This window comes from Gasterosteus aculeatus, chromosome Y (assembly GCF_964276395.1).
Source record: "Gasterosteus aculeatus chromosome Y, fGasAcu3.hap1.1, whole genome shotgun sequence".
NCBI lineage: Eukaryota > Metazoa > Chordata > Actinopteri > Perciformes > Gasterosteidae > Gasterosteus > Gasterosteus aculeatus.
The window spans coordinates 6,515,975-6,538,724 of NC_135709.1; the positions used below are offsets into that span (position 1 = coordinate 6,515,975).

At 44.3% G+C, this 22,750-nt stretch overlaps 1 protein-coding gene and 1 long non-coding RNA gene across 5 annotated transcripts in view; one reads left to right on the forward strand and one right to left on the reverse strand.

Annotated features, from left to right (window-relative positions):
• Window positions 1–19,286, forward strand: part of LOC120812370 (talin-2-like) — a 127,335-nt gene extending 108,049 nt beyond the window's left edge. For all 4 annotated transcript variants that reach the window (XM_078097927.1, XM_078097928.1, XM_078097929.1 and 1 more), the window contains 12 exons: window positions 9,767–9,950; window positions 10,388–10,513; window positions 10,847–10,963; window positions 11,930–12,115; window positions 12,436–12,543; window positions 13,348–13,453; window positions 14,844–14,968; window positions 16,528–16,653; window positions 16,744–16,806; window positions 16,889–17,071; window positions 17,145–17,270; window positions 18,195–19,286. In XM_078097927.1, coding sequence (XP_077954053.1) covers window positions 9,767–9,950; window positions 10,388–10,513; window positions 10,847–10,963; window positions 11,930–12,115; window positions 12,436–12,543; window positions 13,348–13,453; window positions 14,844–14,968; window positions 16,528–16,653; window positions 16,744–16,806; window positions 16,889–17,071; window positions 17,145–17,270; window positions 18,195–18,323 — 1,579 coding nt within the window. In that variant the 3' untranslated portion in view covers window positions 18,324–19,286. The remainder of the gene's footprint in view (window positions 1–9,766; window positions 9,951–10,387; window positions 10,514–10,846; window positions 10,964–11,929; window positions 12,116–12,435; window positions 12,544–13,347; window positions 13,454–14,843; window positions 14,969–16,527; window positions 16,654–16,743; window positions 16,807–16,888; window positions 17,072–17,144; window positions 17,271–18,194) is intronic.
• Window positions 491–7,865, reverse strand: LOC120812375 (uncharacterized). The gene is made up of 7 exons (XR_005710611.2): window positions 7,744–7,865; window positions 7,371–7,618; window positions 1,515–3,545; window positions 1,316–1,377; window positions 1,134–1,211; window positions 921–1,035; window positions 491–821 (listed from the first exon to the last, which is right to left on the reverse strand). It is a non-coding gene; the product is annotated as an uncharacterized LOC120812375 (long non-coding RNA).
• Window positions 19,287–22,750: the final 3,464 nt, after the last annotated feature.

Genomic DNA, 22,750 nt, shown 5'->3' on the forward strand with positions numbered 1-22,750 from the left:
TCCGACAATTTCCGACAATTTGCAACCCGCGCACGTCGCGTTTGTCTGTGCCACAAATTGTCGGAAACGAACCATGACGTAGGTGGAGAGCTGGCGGAGGTGCGAATGGTCCTAATTAGAATATGAATGCAGCGAAACCGCGGGTGGCCGAGCCGAGCGGGCTTGAATATCCTTACTCCTTATTGGATGAAACCACAACTTACTAACAAATAAAATCACTCGTGATTGGCAGCAAAACCACACCTGGGCAGACCAGGCTTGAGTTTCCTTGTTCATGATTGGATTAAAACAACTTTCAATCACTCGTGATTGGTTGGCAGATCTGTCGCTATTGGTCACCCGCCTCATTTTATTTATATATTCATATATAAATAAAATATATATGATGTATATTCATTTCATGGTTATCATATGTAGGCTACTACACTATTATTAGGATACCAACCAGGACATCAATGAATTTATAGAGAAAATGAACATTTGCCACATGTTTATGCAAAGAAAAAGCTTTATTAACAACACACAAACAACAACTACATACAAAGTGAGGATCTGCCCACACTTGGGTAACGGCGGTTTAAAAACTACAGCTCAGTAAACTGTCCGTTTGCCTCCTCGGGGTTGTAGACCGTCACTGGCGCCGTGTTTTCCGAGGCAGGTCTGTTGTGCAGGCGGCTCGTGTGTGTGTGTGGCGACCGTACAATCCACCCCGAGACCCCGCCAACAACGCCGTCCCCTCCGTCCGACGTGAGCTCTACGGTGGCGGATTTCCAGCGTTCCACCTCGTCATCATCCAGCGCGCTTTGTCTCGATTCCAGCAGCTGTAAAAACAACAATGAATCAGTACTGTGCGATGCGATGCGTACGGAGACAACACATCGATCAATGCACCTGAAAAAAGTCAGCAAATAAACTCTGACCCTCTTTCTTCTCGCTCGACTCCGCGCTGAATCCTTCGCAGCTTCCGCTCGCAATGAGTGTTCCGCCTGAACCTGAAGCTCCTGCGTCCCGTCTCAAAATACGTCTCACAGGCGGCTGGAAAACAATTAAATGAGTGTGGTATGAATACAAAAAGAAAATCAAACGCAAGTCACAGTAACATTTAACAAGGAAGGAGAAACAGTGTCACTTACACACAATGACGTCGTCTAAATCTGGACTTTTCCCGGAGCAAATACGAGGTCACCGCCTCATTATGAGGTGAGGTTAGTCTGTGAAAACAAAATGTACAGTTATGATCGGTATCCATCCTATGGTATCTATACGTATATATTTCCTTATAGCGCAGAATGAAAGCATATTCTTTAAATCTTACCCTTGCTCCGGTTCGTAGCGCCTGTAATTCGTCTCGGAGTTGTGAAGACGGCGCACCGCTTCCTGTAAACGACACGGCAAAGAAAACACACTTTAATAAAGCTGTTTCTGCTCACTTGTAAGGCTACTAGGCTACTCTTAGCTTAGCTTGAGGCTACGCTACTTTTAGCTTAGCTTGCAGTCATCGAACGTATTCTTACCGCTATCGTGGGATTGTGCGCCCGTCTCCTCTTCTTTGAGTCGGTTCCTCTCCTCCATGGACAGAAACCCGCAGAGTCCCGAACGCTCCAGTGGAGCGAACCGCTCGTTGATATCGGCAGTTTGTTGTTGGAGTTGACGAGACGATCAACTGAGAGCATTCAGCAGCTTCTTCTGTCTGTCTGCGGACTGGCCGAAAGTTGGTGACCGCGGAGAGCAGTTGAAGGCGAGTTGAACGCGAGACGTCGTCCAGCCATCATTCACGAAGCAGCAAAAACCAAACAAAGGAACTGGAGATACAGTTCTTCTATGTATAGTAACACACACGTGTCTGTTTGTATGCTCGTCTTGCAAGTACTGCTGTATCAGTCATGCCTATGACCTCACACGTGATTGGACGAGGAGTCTAAGGGTCCTCCAATCACATACGAGGTTATTGTTATTCGGAAGGACCAGTATTTTAGGAAGACAAATGGTTGGGACTTTGAAACAGCTGATATGCTTTATGTAAAGCAGTGTTTTGGTGTCAGCAGAACGACTTTCCCTAGAAAACTGTACAGTGGTGCCTCTTTCTCCATTCCACCAGACAATCTTGGATGAGACTGACAGACATGCAATGTTGACAATGTATCATCACATGTACCCTTGTGTCACTGAGGTTGAATGTTTTGCCGTGACATGTAAACGGGTAACATATATGAATGTAACTTACTCAATCGATAGATGCAGAGCAGAAAGGTCAGCATATGTTCATGCTAAGTGGTGTGGAACAGTTTTGAGGAACCCGTCCTTGACCCTCTAGCAGAACTACGACCAGCCATTATAAAGCAGTTTATAGTTGTTAATGTTGTGTCAAAGGGTACGGCATTTAAACATGTTCTTGCACAAGTTTCCTGGCTTCATCTCCACCCGGACAGACATTTTTATGGAAAGCCAATAGAAGTTTGGGGCTTGCAGGGAACAGACACGTCATACCCAGCATCATTTCTGCCAGTTGAGCGCATTGCTAGAAGATGTGTGGTTAATACATCCTCTGTGCATTTAAGTAAGACCAAAGAAAAGGTCACTGTAGTCCTGCCACTATGCACTGTAGTTGAGCTCTAGGAGACTGTGATCTCTGCAGACCATCATTCTGATTCAAATGTTGTTTGCATGGAATGCTCATTTCACCTTGATTAAAACTAATTTTTTAAAGAAGTTATTTTGTGTATCTTTTTTACATAACATTTGCCATTGCTAATGGCGTACACAGTAATCTAGCATATTTGAATTAAATGAATCAATTCAAGCCAAAATGTAAGAGTGTATAATTAGGCTACTGAGCCTGATCTATTTGTACCAGAGATTTTCTTACCTTTTAAAAAAACGTCACCTGGGCTAAAACTCCCTCTGCGACCCTGATTTGCATTTGTATAGCTCACAGCATTTTCATTTACATGTCCAAGCCTCCCCTAGAAATAGGAGGAGGGGGGTCATGGGGGGACAACTGCCAAGGGAGGCCCACATCAATTTCTGACAATTTACGGCAGTTTTCGGCGTTGCCCGCAAATTGCCGCAAACCTGAAATTCCACGACAATTTACAGTGCCGCATACTGCCGAAAATCCCACTTTTCATGCAGTGGGAACTTTCATACCGAATAAGATATGAACCAAGGCCATGAACAGAAGTCCTTTGTTTTGAAGCGTCTATGAGATCGAGTCGACCGTCCTCCCTTCTCAGGGCACAGCTGCAAACTAACATTTTGTATCATGCTGCTCTTTGCACATCAGGGTCAAATACAGGACACTTGAGACGCGGCTTTAGCACAAAACAATGTTATAACATATTTTACCATTACAGGGACCCCTATATGTTTGTGTTTTTACTTTGTCATCAGTGAAGAAAAATGTGGTGAGGTTCATTAGCAGGGTGGAGGGCCCAACATCCCCCCTTTGGCCTGAAGAGCGCGTTGTCGGTTGCGGTCTTTAGGGCAGTACAAGGCCTGACTACTGCGTCCCGGTCAGTCCTGAGGGTTACGTTGTCCCTGTGCTTCTGGGAACAAAAATAGAGGTTTAAACAGTCCATTTCGAGTTGCTCGACTTCAGAGTTCATAGAGTTCTGGTATCTAGACAGACATTGAGAGGGCATCTGGGCAGATGGCTTAACTACATTCAGCTAGTTCAGTCATTATACACACATTTAAACCATATGTTAGCAACACGTTTCCCTGAGTATCTTTAGTGCTGACTAGGTCTACGCAGAACTTCAATGTGGTAGAAATACTGACTTGAGAACATAACAATAAATAAAATAATTGTAATGAGTTAAAATCACAACAAAACAAACAAGTAAATGAGGTGTGGTGACTACAATCCGGTAGAGTCACGTGAGGCTAAGTACGGGAGATTGGTGTGTGGACTCGTTCCAAACAGACGCAGATTCCTCCTGTGAAGTTGATTAATTTTATTGTCCGAAAGTCAAGTTAAAAAACATCCAAGCAGGCGAAGCGATACATGCTGTGCGACGATGCAATAAAGTGCGCTGTAGAATACGGTCAACAAAAAGTATTGTCTCCCGACTCACCCCCATGTCCATACAACCATCACTCTGCCTAGATGCCTACACTCATTCATAAACCACTGCACCCCTGCCCACGTGACTCTGATGCTAATTACATTTCAAAATAGAAGTACCAACACTCACACACAGGAAGTGGCAGACGGCCGCTACATGAGGTAGGAAGGTTAACTATACTAAACGCACGGCTAGTAATAATAAAGGAGGTAGTTAGTTCTATTCTGGGGTAGGGTTGGAACTAACTGGGGTAATGGTTATTGGTAGTGGTCCGAATCGTGGCGATACGAATAGGAGGGAATCTAACTTAGCCTGGAGTTGTTGGATGTATTTGTACATGATATGTGCTACGATGGTGAAGGCATTTGTTCCCTTGTGAGGGCTTAGGTACCGGGCCAATCCAGTCGATTTGTAGGTTAGACCATGGGAATGTGATCCCTCGTAGCTGGAGTGGGGCATGGACCAATGGGCGGGACGGCTGGAACTTGAGGGTGTCCAGTGTGGCTCTGGCACCTCGGTGTCCCCCAGTGGCAGCATCGTGGGCATGGGACAGCATCACCCCCCTTTGGTCAGCTGGGACGGCCCAACGGGCCGGCTTTTGGCCGTTAGGAGTATACACCAGTAAACCTCTGTCGAGGTAGATCTGTTTCACCGTAGATCTGTGTCGCCAGGTTGACGTCCAAGATGTAATGTTTGTGAGTCAGGTGCACTTTGTTTCTCTTTGGTTTGTTGTACAGCAGCCGGATTGGCGTCACCACAATCACGAATAGTCGCAACTTGGCTCTCAGGGACCGGCACATTCTGGCTCAAGGCGAATGTCTTTGGGGTTTCTACCTGTGCCCAGATATGTCCTTTGTAGCAGTCGATGAGTGGGGCCAGTCGGTCTAAAAGGACTTGCTTGAGAAGCCGGGGTTCAGTATCAAGGCTTCATATGTAGATGGGGTGCCTGATCGACATCCCCTGGAAAGGGATGTCGAACCATGTGCGTTTTGTGATTGTGGATTTGTCCTGGGTGTAGCTGGTGAAGTTTATCTCGCAAGTCTCTGACTCCAGCGGTCATCCCAGGCTCAATGTGGCTTCAGCCAACTGCGTGTAGGTCGCGGAGCACATGGGGCTGATCTCTGATCCAGAGTCAAGTAGGGCAAGAGTGTTTACACCACCGCCCAGTTCCACTGAGGTGTATATTCGGCGTGCATTTCCTCTTCGCACAATGTTACCAAGGAAGGTTAAGGACTGAGGGGGTTCAAAATTAGGGGTGATTGTCTTTTGGAGTGTGTTGATCTCTTGTCCCCAGTCCACGAAGTAAACTTTGGCAGGAGGTGGGGACGTTGACTGGCTTAGTCGTGCGTGCTTGGGGTCACCGTCAGGTTTCTCAGGGGGAGCCGGGGGTGTTTGGCTAGACTTGGCTTCCTCATACTCCTAGAATGCCTCCTTTATATATTTGCGTACCAGGTCCTCAATTTTGGGCTTTCTGTCTATTTTCTCTGGATGCCCTTGGTTCTTTTATTCATGCTCATTTCTCTGCCTTGGCTGGTGCTCGAACCTAATTCCCCTGTTGAGCTGAGATGTAGGTCGTTGCCACGGTCTGATCTGTGATGGGCCGTGGGGATGTCTGTAGCCGCTGTGGCTCCACTCTCCCTCGGGCTGCCAACTTCCTCGATCCCTCTGGTTCCGCTCTCCTTCGTGCTGCCAACTCCTTTGATCTCTCTGGGGGGTCTTGGGCTGCCTCCAGAATACGGCATCTCCTTGCCCTCAAGCTCTAAGTCCCTGTTTCCAGATTCCTGGATTCTGAGGACTCAGGTATTTTCTTCAGCCTTCTTGGCTGGAGGTGCACGTGTCTCCCATGCCAGTTGTGCGTATCTCCTGATTTCTTGCATAGTCAGGTGTTGGGGTCTGCAGTGCATGGTGACATCGAAACGTACACTCTTGTGGAGGTTGTGTAAGAAGAGGGACTTGAAAGTTTGGTTTTCTTCTAAACCTGGACCACTACGTCCCTGGAAGTACGCAGACCTTAAATGCCGGTAGTAGTCTCTGGGAGCTTCATGTCTACTTTGCGTTATTGCAAATGCGCTGAGGATGGCGGATGCTTGGTCTGTAAACGGAGAGTACCCCTCTCGGAGAGCCTGACACAGGGAAGAATATCCGTCACGGACTTCGGGCTGGAGCGTTTCCATGAAGTTATGGACAGACCATGAGGTGGTCTTCCAAATGAGCTTGAGCTTTTCGCAGGGGCAGGGTTGGTGAAGGTCAAAGTTTTACGCTCAGACTTTGATTCTCTTCTTCTACTTCAATGGTTCTGCTATGGGCGGCCATAACGTCTTTCTCCAGGTGGCCGATCTCTTTCCGTCCCTCCTGGTTTTTCTCTTGGAGCTAATTGATTGCTTCTTGAGCGTCACAGAGATCTTCAGCTTGTCTCTGAATCTCTGCCTCCATCAGCTCTGTTTTTCGACAGTGGAGCAGGAGCATTTCTCCTAGAACGTCCTGAATAGTCCGTACTTCTTTCCCTGACGGATTCTTTATATATTGCACCACTTCATTAATCTTGGCATCACAGCCCGCAACATCATAGCCACTAACATTATTCTTATCTTCTGGGCTAAGTTTAAAGAGGTCGGCGATCGTATCTCGCGAACCAGTGGGGTTCGTTTTGGGAGACTTTCCTCCTGCCTGATTGACTTTTTGGTTGCTCATCCTGGTTTACTTCCTAAGTAACCTGGCAACACTCAACGACTCTCAGCCTTTAATGTGGTCAAGGGATTGTTAGTCAAACGGTTAAAATGGGCGCGAGGAACTTGTTTGGCTTATGACTAACAACCGAAAGATGTTGTACTGTTCTCGCTGAGGTGTAGCAACTCCAACTAAACAGTGAGCTAAACTCTCTCTATTCATGAACATGAAGAAATCCTGAGTTCCTCTAATGCAGATTTATTATCTTCACATTGTGCTGAATCCATACACATGAGATGAGCAATGAGAGACTAGGACTAGGATGAGAGAGTGAAACTAGGAAACAAACAGCAAAATGCTATAATTAGCTAAGCCACCTAGCTTACATGACCATTACTTTTACAGCAAAAAATCAATATGCTTCAAAGTTAACTCAGTCAGAACAAGGATTATATACATACATATACATTGCTTCGCCTGCTTGGATGTTTTTTAACTGGACTTTCGGACAATAAAATCAATGAACTTCACAGGAGGAATCTGCGTCTGTTTGGAACGAGTCCACACACCAATCTCCCGTACTTAGCCTCACGTGACTCTACCGGATTGTAGTCACCACATTTTCCTTGTACGCACAGATGGATTGCCAGTCCTTTCTACTTCCATTTTACTTCTCTGCTTGCTTCTCAAGACGTTGAAACTTCAGCTGGATTACGCTTTTTCACTGTACTGTTCTCACTGAGGTGTAACAACTCCAACTAAACAGTGAGCTAAACTCTCTCTATTCATGAACATGAAGAAATCCTGAGTTCCTCGTATGCAGGTTTATTATCTTCATATTGTGCTGAATCCATACACCTGAGATGAGTGATGAGAGAGTGAAACTAGGAAACAAACAGCAAAATGCTATAATTAGCTAAGCCACCTAGCTTACATGACCATTACTTTTACAGCAAAAAATCAATATGCTTCAAAGTTAACTCAGTCAGAACAAGAATTATATACATACAAGCGATGCATCTGGTGGGGAGTCAACGGACATGATGCATTTTCTCTGGCGCAATGACTGTCTGCATTTTTAATGCATTTTCTAACGTGGTGAATTCTAACGTGGTTTCCTACTTCCGGTTTTAGCGCAGTTAACAAACGTCAAAATAAGAGTCTGCATGAAACTGAAAGTATGCCAAGTTAAATGCAGAAAAATTCTACTTAAATGCCTGAAGGGCAAAACAGATGCGTACTGCTGTTCTGCAAGCAAAGGGATTAATAAGGTGGCCGCACCTAAGGTCAGTAATAAAACAAAAATAAGAAAGGGGAAAATATTTCACAAAACTAGCCAGTGTTATTGTACCTCAGAAAAGTCGATTAACCACTACCACATTGAAGCAAACCTTCAACCTGCAGCGGAGTGCTGTTTGGAAACTATCAAACACTTTAGACCAAACCAAATGAAATAGAACGAAGCAAAGAAAGAGATGGGTAAACCAAAAAAAAAAATGTATGAATAAAAAAATTCAAACCAAAAGTCAAAATCCAGAATTAAAATTAAAACCCAAACTCAATTAAAATCAATCTCCAAAAATCCTAGACAAATGATCTTTCTGGAATACTGCACATACAGTATGGTGACACAATCAACATAACACTGCCTCACACGGGGCACCAATTTGTTGGCTAGGGGGTCGTATTAGGTTACTAGCAAATGAGGAACTAACTTATGGACATTAATAGAAATATTAATAATCACTAAGATACTTCTTTAGAATAAATAAATAACGGGGCCCCACCCTGAGCTAACAGGGACCAATAACCAATCCTATAAATCAAGTCTCATAATTGATATTCACTCCTTGAGAGTGAAGATGTTCGAAGGAGTTAAGTTTGATCACTGGCAATGTATGTCAACTGTCACCACCATATGAAGCCACCATATGAAGGCACAAGTAAACACAGGAAAACGGTTCTTTAAAGTATAACAGGGTTTATTAACTCACAGAAACACAGATCAAGATCACCTACTACGAAGGGTGGGGTTGCGCGCAACAATAAGCGGAGTGCCGATTATCACACTAGGGGGCGAGCGAGAGCAGCGGGCGGAAGTGAGACCGTTAAATCAAACCACCGAGGAAGACGGGAACGTTAGGCGGTGTAATACGACTACTCGACGCGAGGGGCGAGCGAGAACGAAATGCACGGAAGTGTTCCACGTAGTAAAACAACGAGGAAGACGATAATTGCACCACTATGGCACCGCTATCTGTTACTAGGGACCACGGCTTGGACGAAGGGTGGGGGGGGGGTACTTAGACGCGACGCGAGGAGATTCTGACGCGCAACCAGCGGAACGTAGATCAGCAATGTGAATCAGTATGGTCGGACTTATGTGTGTGCAGTTACGGGAACAAACGATGTGGCTCGCGATACGAAATAAAACCACAGGCAAGCGGATCTCGCGGCGGTGACCCGGGAAAAGCGATCTAAGATCGAAAGAAAATAAGGAACTATTCTGACCATGAGATATCATTCAACAGCGTAATACAGTTGGCGCTTTCACTCCCTTGCAGAAAAGCGTATCACAGTATCAGATCAACAGGGAATATTACGACATTTGCAGGTACACATTCAAACATAAATCAAAGGTAGCGGATTCGTTGATCCGGACTATATTGTACCACGTTATAACTGAACAAATCAAATAAACATCAAGTTTATATAAACACCCTCAATTAGTCTGCCCAGAAAACAAGTCTCTTATGGGTTGATGGGCTCGATCGACGTAGCGTCGGTCATCGGTTTTCAGCTGACTGGTGAGAGTTGAGCTCCGTTTAGGAAAAACTCAGTGGGCAAAGGCGATTTAGAACTTCTCGTTCGAAGCTGCGTGTCCAGTCCTCCGGGTTGCAGCGGGAATAAAGTCCAAAAGGGGCGAATAGAAGACGGAGAGCAGGGTGGAGGCCCAACAATCCTTTCATATTACTGGTTCTTGATCGTGTGACTCTGGAGCAGATTGTGACACAATGTGTGCCGTCTCTCAGGGAGAGCATCTTGAAGACAGCCAAGGCACTGGTGGAGGATACCAAGCTGCTGGTTGCTGGAGCTGCGTCCAGCCAGGAGAAACTGGCCCAGGCTGCCCAGTCCTCAGCCAAGACCATCGCCCAGCTCACTGAGGTGGTTAAACTGGGAGCAACCAGCATGGGCTCTGAGAACCCCGAGACACAGGTGATGAAACATCTTTACACTGAAGAATATATAATTCCACCACAGATGTTTCAGCCATATGCAGTCACAGTCGCACGCCTTTTAATTTCAGAATAACAGAGCTTGGTTATTGCTTTTTAATTTAATGCACAAACCTTTACCACTCTATTATAAGCCATTAACATTTTACTATTCTGTAATATCACTCCCCTTCAATGAATGTCTCCTATCCGTCTGAACACCCACCTTTAGATTCTCTGTGTTATTGCAGATTCATCTGACACACCTTGGATCTCATATGTCCTCTGTGTGTCTGCCCTTTAAGTCTGAAGCATCATGACTACAGTAGGAAGGATTGATAAGAGCTGCGATGTTAAATCCTCCCCCCAGGGTGCTGCTGATAAACCTATACTCTCGCCATTGTGCTGTATTCATTCCAGCTCTCGCTGTGTCCTCAGGTGGTTCTAATAAACGCGGTGCGGGATGTGGCGAAGGCTCTCCCTGAACTCATAAGCGCCACCAAATGTGCCGCTAGCAAGCCAGCTGATGACCCGTCTATGTACCAGTTGAAGAGCGCTGCCAAGGTAAAGGAATAGAAACATTTATTTTACGTCGGAACCAGAAATTTGCTCATCTACTGAAAACGTCCTCATAGTATTTATTTATTTATTGTTGTTGTTATAATTATTACTATTATTGAACTTGCATTGTTTTTGTTTTTTTCATCGTAGGTGTCAGTAAATTGGAATATACTCTTATTTTAAAATGCATCCTTTTAGACTACACATGTAGCCAATGCTCACTCTCTACTACTGGAGTCAGTAAGGGAGGCCTTTTTAATGCAGCGTTGGCTGTGGAGAAAGAGCGCCCCCTCCTGGTCTGACTGAGTATCACCTTCTCTTCTTTTCCTTTGACAGGTCATGGTGACCAATGTGACATCTCTGTTGAAAACGGTGAAGGCCGTGGAGGATGAAGCGACCCGCGGGACGAGGGCACTAGAAGCCACTATTGAGTGCATCAAACAGGAGCTGACGGTAAGAGCTCCACCCGGGACGGAGCACTTCATGCTTATCTTTTGAAAGTCTGGGGATGAGACACAGCCTCTTTGCAAAATTGCGCTCAAAGAGGGTCAGGGATATCCATGTATATTATTCTATACGGAGGAGCTATTTGTTCTCTTTCCTTTATTATCTGTGCAGCTCCTTTCCTCCTCCTTCCCTCTCAGCCCCTGCAGGTTTTTCACAGCTCTTATCGGGGTCTGGCTAGCAGGCGCAGGCAAAGTGAGAAAGGAAGACGATTTTAAGAGCTTGTTTTTCTTTGTAATTTTTTCCTAATCCTTATCGAAAAGGACCCCAAGTCTGAGAGGAAGCTTTGCCAAGAGCCATTTTCAACACAATCTACCCAGCTCTTGATTCCACAGCGAACGCTGTTCTGTCTGCTTCGCATGTTCACTTCTCAATTTCTTCTCTCAGGACATTCACATCTATTTTAAAACTACTAGAGAATTTTTTGCTCATTTTCACCGTCCCTGTGGACTAAAGCAGTACTGTTTGAAAGCACCAGGGTTGCTCTAGAAATACTCTCAATTTACTGCAGCAGGGCCAAATAAGTCATCGTGGATGTGGTTCTCCCGTGCTTTACTTTGGTCCAGCAGGCCAATGCAGCCTGGGCCTCCATCAGCATGCTACTGATGTTGGGTCCCAGCAGGGGCAAGCGGAGCAGCAGGGTGCAACTGCAGTTTGGCTGCAGGCCGTGATGGAGTCTGAGCGGAGTTCCTTGCAAACCTATGTCCAGTAAAATGTCACATTTTTGGAAGAAATCGGACTTGCTGATGACTATCAGATGTAGAACTGGCCAATATTCTTGTGGATAGCCTAAATTGAGTAATTGTGCCTCATTACCAGTTAACACTTCCCAATTAATAACTTTAACACATCTGATCAACTGTCATGCCTGCTACGCATCCAACTACCTGTGTCTTTTGATCGTCATCGTGTCAGGTGTTCCAGTCCAAGGACGTCCCAGACAGGTGCACCACACCTGAGGAGTTCATCCGCACGACAAAGGGCATCACCATAGCAACGGCCAAGGCAGTGGCTGCAGGAAACTCTGCACAGCAGGAGGATGTGATCGCCACCGCCAACCTGAGCCGAAAAGCCATCTACGATATGCTGACATCCTGCAAGGTGCTAATCCACACTCCCATGCCAGAACGAACAGGCCTCACACAGACATCACCGGGCTGCCAGGGAACACGTGAGCCCGGCCTGCTGAGAGCAGATAGGACAGTCTTCTTCATGCGGGCAGTCAAATTCATCACAGCTGCATTTAGGTTGTCCTCAGTGACTGCACTTATTAGACAAAAGTACAGACAAATGCAGCATTCTATGCTGTTGAAAATCAAACTAATGCAAATAAGACTATATATATACAGTATATAATTATTTCAGGGCATTTTTTGTGTCCTTTTTTTTTAGCTCACAGCATTGTTTTCTCACCCTTCTAGCAAGCAGCCTGCCACCCAGAAGTGGGTGAGGAACTGAGGAGCAAAGTCCTGCAGTACGGCTTTGAGTGCACAGCCAGATATATCAACCTTCTGGAGCAAGTCCTGCAGGTTAGAATGAGACAGTCACGTGTTTCATGAATAAAGGATGAAAGTGACTTGCGTTTGTACGTGTGTATGTGTGTAGCAACAGTGTGGATGAGTGGATTCTTATATTTACTTTTACGGAGAGAGGTTTCACAGGTCTTATCTGCAGGATTAATCCTCTGATATTTGAAAATGTATTCCTTGCTTCATGCCAGTTCCTGCTTGTGTTTAATGTAGCATCACTTCAACTGAAAGAAAAAGGCTGGTGATATTCTAATGTTTACCAAAAATGAATGCACCTGCCAAACCGAGAAATGATCTGTGTAGCCAAAGCCCGCCGGATCGTAATATTCTGTACCACAGACCTCTATAAACAGGTTGCAAAACTGAAAATTTGCTTTATGCCCACTTATACACGTATAACCACATTCATCTTAGAAATACCTCTACAGAGATCTGATTTAAATTCTGAGCACGATGTTGCATGAATCTGCATAGAAATCAGCATAACCGTCTTACCTAATAACTCGTGCGTTATGTGAAGGACAAGTGTGTTAAAAAAAAAAGTCTGAAATAATATTAAAATACTAAGTTATACATTACATGTCATTTAGCTTATAGTTTGTGGTTGAAAAATAGTTGGATGTCTCTATACTCAAGTTAATTATTATTGTTATAATTATAACAATATTCTTTACATACATTTTGTCAAATTGAAAAGAACATATAAACTGTAAAAGCTTTTTAGCTTTGCACTCTGGCTCGCTTTTACATCACATTCACTCTTGCCTCTTGTTCCTCAGTCGGTGGGCTTTTGTATCTTCTCAGGTGCTGCACAGGCCCATCCCCGAGCAGAAGCAGCAGCTGTCCTTACACTCAAAGCATGTGGCAGCGTGTGTGACGGAGCTCTTCCAGACAGCTGAGGCCATGAAAGGTGAAGCCACACAATGCACACAAATAAAGGTCAGGCTTAACAACCTGTAGTTACTGATGACCTCATTCAGACAGGCCAAATGGCCCATTAGCCACATGGCATCTATATTGATTTAGTATTCCAAGTGTTTCTGCCACCTAAAAAAACAGAATAATGGTGTTTCATAAGGAGACAGAATTTTACAGAAGCTTGTGTGCCGTTCAAAAAAGGTTGGCTGATTTAGATTTTACGTGTAAAACCGTCAGCTGGAAGTCAGAGGGGTTTCCATAAGACAAGCAAGTTCATTCCATAAAATGTAAAACAAAGAAATACATGACAGGATTGTGGAGAAGCTAAAGGAGTCCTAATCCTCTTGTGCTTGAATGGTACAACGGTGTTATTGAGTCAAGCCACCAAACACGTCTGCATCTGTAATAAAGATCATGACAATTATTTCTGAATTTTAAACTGGCGCGATAGAGCGACTACCGCGTAAATGAAGCTTTGCAGTCTTGAAACAGTGTTTCCCATGGAAGCTGCATTGCTATTGCTGTCTCTGACAGGAGTAATAGATTATGTTTGGATGAGAATTTGATTTCAGCGTATAGCCTGAGACCCTGCAGGGCGATGCCCTCCACCTCTCTAATGTCCCTATGCTCTCTCTCTCTCTCCCCCTCTCTCCCATTGCTGCCTCAGATGGAGGTAAGTGGGATGTGGTGTGTTTTGTTCCTCCAGATCACCTTTCACAGAGTCAGAAGGGTGTAGCGGAGTAGATGGCTTGGGGGTTGGGGGTGCGAAACAGATTTCCCCGGAGCTCAACATAATCTATGAAAACATTGTTCCATCTGCTTTACCAAGATGTTCCCGAACATCTCCGTTTTACCAGCACTTAAAAAACAATAAAAAGAGAGAATGATCCATCAAATGTGCATTTCTTCTAACTTTTAGTTTATCTTGTTTAACTTTGAGGCATTACTGTCACAATGCAAACTATTCTTTGGACTGAATTAAGCAAATTTTCTGCGGCTGACGTAAATGGAGATTAAGGATCTCTGTGAGGCCTGGATTATGTTATTATTGAAGCACTACTTTACTTTGACCTCTTGTTAAATGAAATAACAAATAATCACCGGGCTCACAGGTTTATTATTGATTGGTTTGTATGAGTAATTCAACATTTCTCTTCTGTTTTGAAATTCTATTCTTAGATTTGAGTGCCTTACCTCGTAAGCTAATGTGGTTCTGAATGTATTCATGTAACCTAACAAAACAGTCATACATGTGTTTAATCTCCTCCTGTTGCAGGAAGTGACTGGAAAAACAAGAATATGAAAATATTTTGCATCAGGTCCTTTTTACCTGTGCTTGTTTATACAAAACCCAATGCCCCGGCATGTGTCGACCCTTTCAGGCTCCGAGTACGTGGACCCAGAGGACCCCACTGTCGTCGCTGAGACCGAGCTGCTTGGAGCAGCGGCGTCCATTGAAGCTGCAGCCAAGAAACTGGAGCAGCTCAAACCCAGAGCCAAACCCAAGGTAGAGGTGCCCCTCGCAACGTATTCCACACACAAATCCCGTGCACAGCGCTTTGCCATTAATAAGCGGGAGGGGTTAGAAGAAGTTAGAAGAAAGGGACACTGACTTTGAAGTGGGTTATGTTTTGCACTGACTGAGTCGGCATCTTGATACCGGAGAGAATTTCTTTTCTTCCTTTACACTCAGCGTAATGGCTCACAGGCGGGTTTAGTGAGCTAACGTATCAGGCTCACAAAACGCTCTTCAAAGGCACTTCTGGACACAATTACAGTGATGGGTTTTCAAGCGTTTTTTTGGACAGAGTTCAGTTGTGTGATGAACTGTTGTGAACCCTTCCAAAAGAGAAGGCCTCCATCTTATTGAAGATATTTACTCTATTTCACTCTAGTGCTCCTTATTGCTGAATTGAACAGTGAGGGTATTTTGTTATTATTTGTCCCCCTGGGAGACGGCGGGGATAGTGCCTTCTGAAAGTGGCATAACCTTGATATCATTGTACGCAATATCGGATTGTGTTTTTTGTGTGTAGTACTGCACGGCTGTGTTTGTTTATTCGTCTCTGGAGACCGGATAGTTGGAACCCATTTGCTCTTCCTCCTGTGCCTGTAGTGCATTCCCCCTTTTCTGTACCTCTTCCTACACACCGTGTGTTTGTTAGTCCGCCCCTCTGCACATATAATATATATACAAGTAAAGCCAGGCTACCCTGCTATTAATTAAACGTATATCGTGCTGTGTCTCATACCGTAATTCCACAGCTAGAGATTGCATTCATGAGGACCTTTGTGTTCATGACAACGGATTAGTGAGTTAAAGGCTTTACCTCTTTTTAGCTGTCAGTGTCTCCCTCTAGTGATCTAACAGGAAACGAGCAGTGCAATATTGCGTTTAACGGGAGACCATCACATTTACTTCCTCGTGTGAGAAGATGTATTTACATTACCATCACTTACTATCGGCTATACACAGAGCTAACACATTTTTAGAAGTGTTGAGTCCACTTGAACGTCTCTATTCTTGCCCCTTAGATTGAAACGAGTTATTTTTCTGAAACCGGGTGGATTATCCTTCATCCTCCTCATCCCTCTCCGAGCCCTGGTGTTTACCTGGAAGCCTTCTCTGCAGGGCTCTGTCTGATATGTTTGATATATTAGGTTGTTAATAAGTCCAACTATATATCAAACATATTCCTACAGTGTCCCGCCCTGTCTCCAGCCACATGTGCCTTGTGTGTTTGTGGAGCTCTGTGGTCAAACACATGCTGTCATCTGCTGAGGCAGAGATGTGCTCTCTCTGAACTAATGCACTGGGATCGTCACAATGGTGTTGAGTTCAGGTTTGGGAGATGGCATATCATTTTTGATTGTGCTGTAGAACGCGGGTTATTATTTCCTTATTCTTGGCAGTTGAAAAAAGGCTTTGAAACAGAAATGAAACCATCTTGTCGGGGAGTAAAAACAACAGTCAGATGGTTAATGTCTTTATATCGTGGTCACGACTCATCATTTTATTGTTTATGAAATGGTTACGGCCCTAGCTGACTGTGATTTTATCCTCAGCAGGCAGATGAGATGCTGGATTTTGAGGAGCAGATATTGGAAGCAGCCAAGTCCATCGCCGCGGCGAGTAGCGCTCTGGTTAAATCTGCATCGGCTGCTCAGAGAGAACTGGTGGCCCAAGGCAAGGTCAGTCAGAATGCATACTTATAATAACCACATACACTAATAACCCAAAACACGAGAAACAATGCGTCTCTCACCAAATGTCAACGTCAGGTGGGAGCCAATCTAGCGAATGCAACGGACGATGGTCAGTGGTCACAGGGTCTGATATCAGCCGTAAGTTGACACATTGCAAATCGCCGTGTGAATGTGCTCAACGTTAACCTGATTGAAGCTAAATGTGTGTCGCTTGCTGTAGGCGCATCGGGTGGCCACGGCCACCAGCAGCCTGTGTGAGGCAGCAAACGCCTCAGTGCAAGGCCACGCCAGCGAGGAGAAGCTCATCTCTTCAGCCAAGCAGGTCGCAGCCTCCACAGCTCAGCTGCTGGTGGCCTGCAAGGTGAAGGCTGACCAGGATTCAGAAGCCATGAAGAGGCTACAGGTGACTCTTGGAACACAGCCCCGGCACGTCCGCGGCACCGTCGTGTGCTAACGTTGAGATTTCCTGTTTTAAGGCTGCCGGCAACGCGGTGAAGCGAGCTTCAGACAACCTGGTGAAGGCGGCTCAGAAAGCAGCGTTCGACAAGACTGAGGATGACAGCGTGGTGGTGAAGACCAAATTCGTTGGAGGCATAGCTCAGGTATAAGACAAAATCTATAAAAGTGATTCGGCTGGAAGCGAAATCATTTCCGTTGTGTGGTTCGCCCTTTTAACTGTGCGTCTCGCTGATCGTATCACGTTGTTGAGGATTAACAGCCCATCAGCTTCTTTTCAAAGCTGTTTACTAGACACCCGCTGCAAACATATCTCTGTCTTCTTCTCTGCAACAAATTGAAAGTTACTCCGAGGTGCCTCAGGAAGCTTTATTTTCATCTTGATGGATTAGGATCCTGTTTCAGCCTCGCTGGGCTTCAATACGGCTCACTGTCTCATTGATTTGGATGATTGTACCTTTTGTCTTTTTTTTTAGAAGCATAATTATTAGCTATTGTAATCATGACGTCTCAGGAATACCTAGAGGGAATTTGGCATGAACAGAATTTGATGGTCACTGTGACCTCACAATTATTTTGCCATAACCAAATGCCAATTTTACATCAGTACCTAATAGGATAAAATCATGAAAAATACAAGTGTGACATTTTGGACTTAACTTGGTTGGCGGAGACATACTGTCCTAAAATAATATAAGCTAATGATGATTAACATTATCATTGACCAGTACTATTATTCATGTTTATTCTGAAAACATATATATATATATATATATATATAATGTAATAATAATGTAATGTAATAATCTGATAAATAGATACTACAATGCAGTCCAAAAGTGGTAATATTAAGTGGTTCACTCTGCATGACTCCCCACCAATTACATAAATTTATAGAGACCTTTAGGATTATTATTATTACAAGATGCTTTATTGGCGAATGGGTTGTGTTTGGAGTTCACAAACTGTAGGAAGTCTGAGCTGATGATCCATTCCAAGCGATCCACAGGAATGGGATCATGATGAGTGGAAGGGACACTTTCCTGTCAGCTGTTCCCTGTTTTCCTCAGATCATTGCGGCTCAGGAAGAGATGCTGAGGAAGGAGCGAGAGCTGGAGGAAGCCCGTAAAAAGCTGGTTCAGATCCGACAGCAGCAGTACAAGTTCTTGCCCAGCGAGCTGAGGAAGGACGAGGGCTGACGGGGAAAACGGGCTGTGAGCCGCGCTGACGACACCTTCTGTTCCCGGCGAGATGTTGCCGATGTACGATTGGTTGCTTCACTCTCATATTTCCGAGGAATATACAGCACTTGAAAAACAGGCCTGTTTAGTGAGAAGAACAAGTGCCCGTGCTCTGTTGTATATTTGTTTATATGTGTGTGTGTGTGTGTGTGTGTGTGACGTGTGTATGTATTTGTCAGTGATCAGCATTGGCATTCAGAGTTCATCATGAACATGTTTGTCCCTCCAAGCGAGTGGAGACGGTGGGATGAAGTTGTATGATAAGCTTGTCATCGCTGTGTCAGTGTCGCTGCATAATGAGCGTTGTTGACCGTTAAAATCACCAATCGAAGCACATGCTGAAATCCTCTATAATCCCTGAATGTCCTATAATTGTTGAAGGTTTATTGCACATATAAAGAAACTGTTAATATCTATGGCAGAACAAACCTAAAGATCCATGGCTTGTATTCTAAATGTAAAATAAATCCAGGGGTTCGTAACACAGGCGGGTGGGGTACGCCTCATTTCACCACTGGCTTGCATGTACAACAGTTATAGATTTCAATGAAATTACTAACAAATAGAGAAGGGCAGCGCGGAGAGATGCTTATATTTTACTAATAAGAATGTGAATTTGGGGTTAACTGTTGAAGGAGCAACTCTTTAGAAATTAAAGAATTACGATTGAACTATTTTGTCCCGCTTGACGCCGAACAATGATTTTAATAAATAAATAAAAACAGAGAATTATACTAGCTATAAAAAGTTATTCTCAGCAGGGTTTTTCTTAAAAAGCAGACAGGTGTTATTTAGAGAATCTGGACTATATTTGACCATATATGTTATGCTGCTTAAACATTACATCATTATCATGTGACCCTACCGGTTCTTCCCTTACATACACGGAGCGGTTCAAGGAATACATTACATTACTTGTCATGTTTGTTCTCTCTTGTCTCCATGTTTTAATTCCCCTCATAATGACGCTGGCCAGCGGTGGTTCGGGTGCCCACTGTACACACACCGATAGTTATTCCCCACCAGTCACCGGCCTGTCATGGTAAAGGCATTTCCACTTTAGCGCGACCGTCCATAGCAATGCATTACGTTGACTATCCTGGCGCGCTGATAATGAGCCTGCGCTGGTTGTAAGATTGTTTATGTGCAATGATGTTTGGCTGTGGGCCCTTGAATGAAGCGAGCACACATTATGCACTGACGTTGCTCATAAACATATGCACTGAAGACAGCCATTTTAAGCTTCCATTATATTACTTACGTAACTACAAACTAGAAGGAAATCGCTGCGAGCACTGATTGAGGACATTTATTGAATCCTCTTTTTTTCCCCCTTAGCATATTGATTTATATCACATTGAAAATTAGAAATTTGATGCAGTTCATCTCCTTAGTCTTTCCATGCCAGCATCTGGGCTGCATTGTGTACTAGTGCCTTACTCGAGTGTGCCCTGCGAGCAGCTGAAGATCAGGCCGGGTGGGAGCCTGAGCCTTGTCCTCTCTGGATCACAACATTATGCCAGTCGAGTCCCCATCGGGGCCTTAAACTGTCACCCAGTCCTTTGCTGTACAACACAATGCCCTGGCTGGTGGCGTACTTACCTACAATATTAAAACATTCTGGTAAAAGGGGCGCATGTGTGGATTACTTAGGGCACATGTTAGAAGACTGACACTAGACTGCATTCCATCAGCATATGGCAATTTGTGTTTGAAGTACAATAAATTGTTAAAACAATTATGTGAAGTCTCTTTTAAATGTTTGACTCTTTTTTTTCATTGTCTAACCCAGCGATTCCCAAAGTGTGGGCCGCGGTACTGCAGGTGGGCCGCGAGAGGTCATTTACAATAAATAAATAAATAAAGTTTTTTAATTTTTAAACGTTTGAAATTAATATAAAATTATTTATGATGTCGGCACATTAGTTATGTGAAACATTAGTTGATGAAGCACAAACAATTTAAACGGACAGATTAATAAAACAATAAGGCTCTCGCTCGAAACGGCTGCTCTTGTCCGCCTGTCGTTTGTTCAACAAATGCGGCGCCCTCTTGTAGTATTAAAGTAAATATACCGCATTTTCCGCACTCCAAGGCGCACTTACAAGGCTTCAATTTCCTCAAAAAACGACGGTACCTTATAATCCGGAGCGCCTTATATATATGGATCAATTGGTTAATCGGTTGATCCATACTGGTTGTACACGGCGCTCAAGGCGCTCCGCCAAACAAGCCAAAGCTTGTCTACGACGGCGAGATGCTGAGCGGCGCTCAAGCGCGTGAGATATGGAGCTGCTTTCAAGGCGCGTCGGAGAAACAAAGCTGTTGTTCTCGCCGAGCACTTCATGAGATTAAAGAGCGAGAGACGGCGTCCTTTTCTCTACAGCAGCTGAACCATCTTAACGGGGAAATAAGTTATTCTAAAAGGAGCCGAAGATTTAAGGCGTGGATGGCGAGGGGGCGGCGGGAGCGGACGCACCTCGCGGCATCGATCGTACCCTGAAAGCACCGTCTCCACCTTACTGTCAAAAAGAACAACAGCGAGCGCGTAGAAAACTCCTTCGAGCGCGAGCAGAGATTCTCCTCGCGAGCAACAAAGTTCACGTTGCGCAAGCGAGCAAATACCTCGCGGAGACGGACTTTTGCTCGCGGATGTTTGATTTTGGTTAAATTCTTAAGGTCATTTAATCATTATGTTTTGATCAGAGTTGTGATTAAAGGTGGCCCGCGAAAGATTTTCGGATTTCAAATTGGGCCGTGGCATTCTTGAGTTTGGGAACCGCTGGTCTAACCACTATTTAAAAAATCTGTAAATGTATGAATTACCCTGAAATATATTGTCTAACTGATTTGTCCGAGTATAAACGGAAATTAGAAAGATGTACTAGCTGTTATGTTATGAATAGGTGTTGTGCTTTCTTTGACAGGCTGCATTAGTTTTATGATTTGATGCAGTATGTATGATATTCATCTGGTCACAAAAGTATTTTTTGTATTCACCAAAAATAAAAAGTTTCAAACAACCAAGTGCCATTAAGATTATTGTATGTCAACGTATGTGTTTAAGAAAGAAGCGATGCCGTCCCACATTCTTTCCAGCAGGTGTCAGCACTGTCCTTCAGAGGCCAGTGGAAAGGATCAGTGGATGTTTGGAGAAATACGTTCTAGTGGAAGGATTGGCAATGTAAGCCAGGCCAAATATGGACATAGTGGATGTGCTTCTTTTCGTTTTTTTCTCTCCTGGTTCAGGGACCAGACCTTGAAGTATGCAGCGATTCCCGTTTGGATCCTTTGGTCATGAGTGAGAGTTCACATCCATTTTTCACTCTGGGGATCCCAGTTCCACGGCTAAAACCTCAGGGCTCTTCAGGAGCAGCCTCGCGTTGACAGGTCGCGGATTTGCTACTGGCGACTGCTCATTACCTACTTTGTGTCAGCAGCATATGATGGTAAAGTGCGTAACGTGGATTTAGAGGATTTCCTAATGAACACCATATTTGGTTGTTTTGAGTGTTTTGGTCACGCGGTGCAGAGGGGAAACTGAAGCCATGTGTTTAGCTGGGATTGCCCATCCACTCCTCACCCTCTCTCTCTCCCTTCAGAACCCCAAGAATGTTCCTCGTTTGTGTTGATCCACCAGAACCTCAACAGACGAATGACGTAAAAGTGGACTGGTCCTCTTATTGTCCTGAACGGCATGATTTGAGACTGGTTAATATACCACTTAAAGCTGTAACCAAGTTTACAACAAACGTCCTGCATTTAAGCACTTAACTTGAAAAATGTCCGTTTTGCAGAAGAAGCACTGTGATGGTTCAAATAAAAACAATGAATATTTTAGAAATGGAATTCAATAGATCCGCCTGTTTCCTAAGCTTTCTCTTTTTTTTCTTCCCTTTCTCGTTTTTCTATTGGTCGTCATTGACGAGACGTCCTGTCGCATCTTCCTGCTCATGGAAAAAGGTGTGGACCCACGATGCACTTTGTTGACTCCGTTCTGATGCCTGATTAGTTGAAATGAAGCATGTTTCAAACCCAAAGAGCTTTGTCAAGATCCCATCTTTTGCAAAGATGCCTGAAGCTAAACTACAGGAAAACGTGCACTCATGCACTGTTTGCAGAGATAACGTCAGTGCTGTCTTAACTTACATGGCAATCGTAATGTTCTGTGACTTTACAGAGTTAAAAGCCAATATGTTGCTGTAACATTGCCCCTAAATGGTTGATTTGCTGTTTCAAATTTGCTGCCTGACAGATTATGTAACTACTGAAACCAACTGGGGTGGATTGGTTTAGATAAAAAACATGCTTTCTATGTCAAATGACAACCAGGGTTGGTTCACACACTGTTTCTGCTTATCCAAATGTTAAAAAAAGGAATAGCT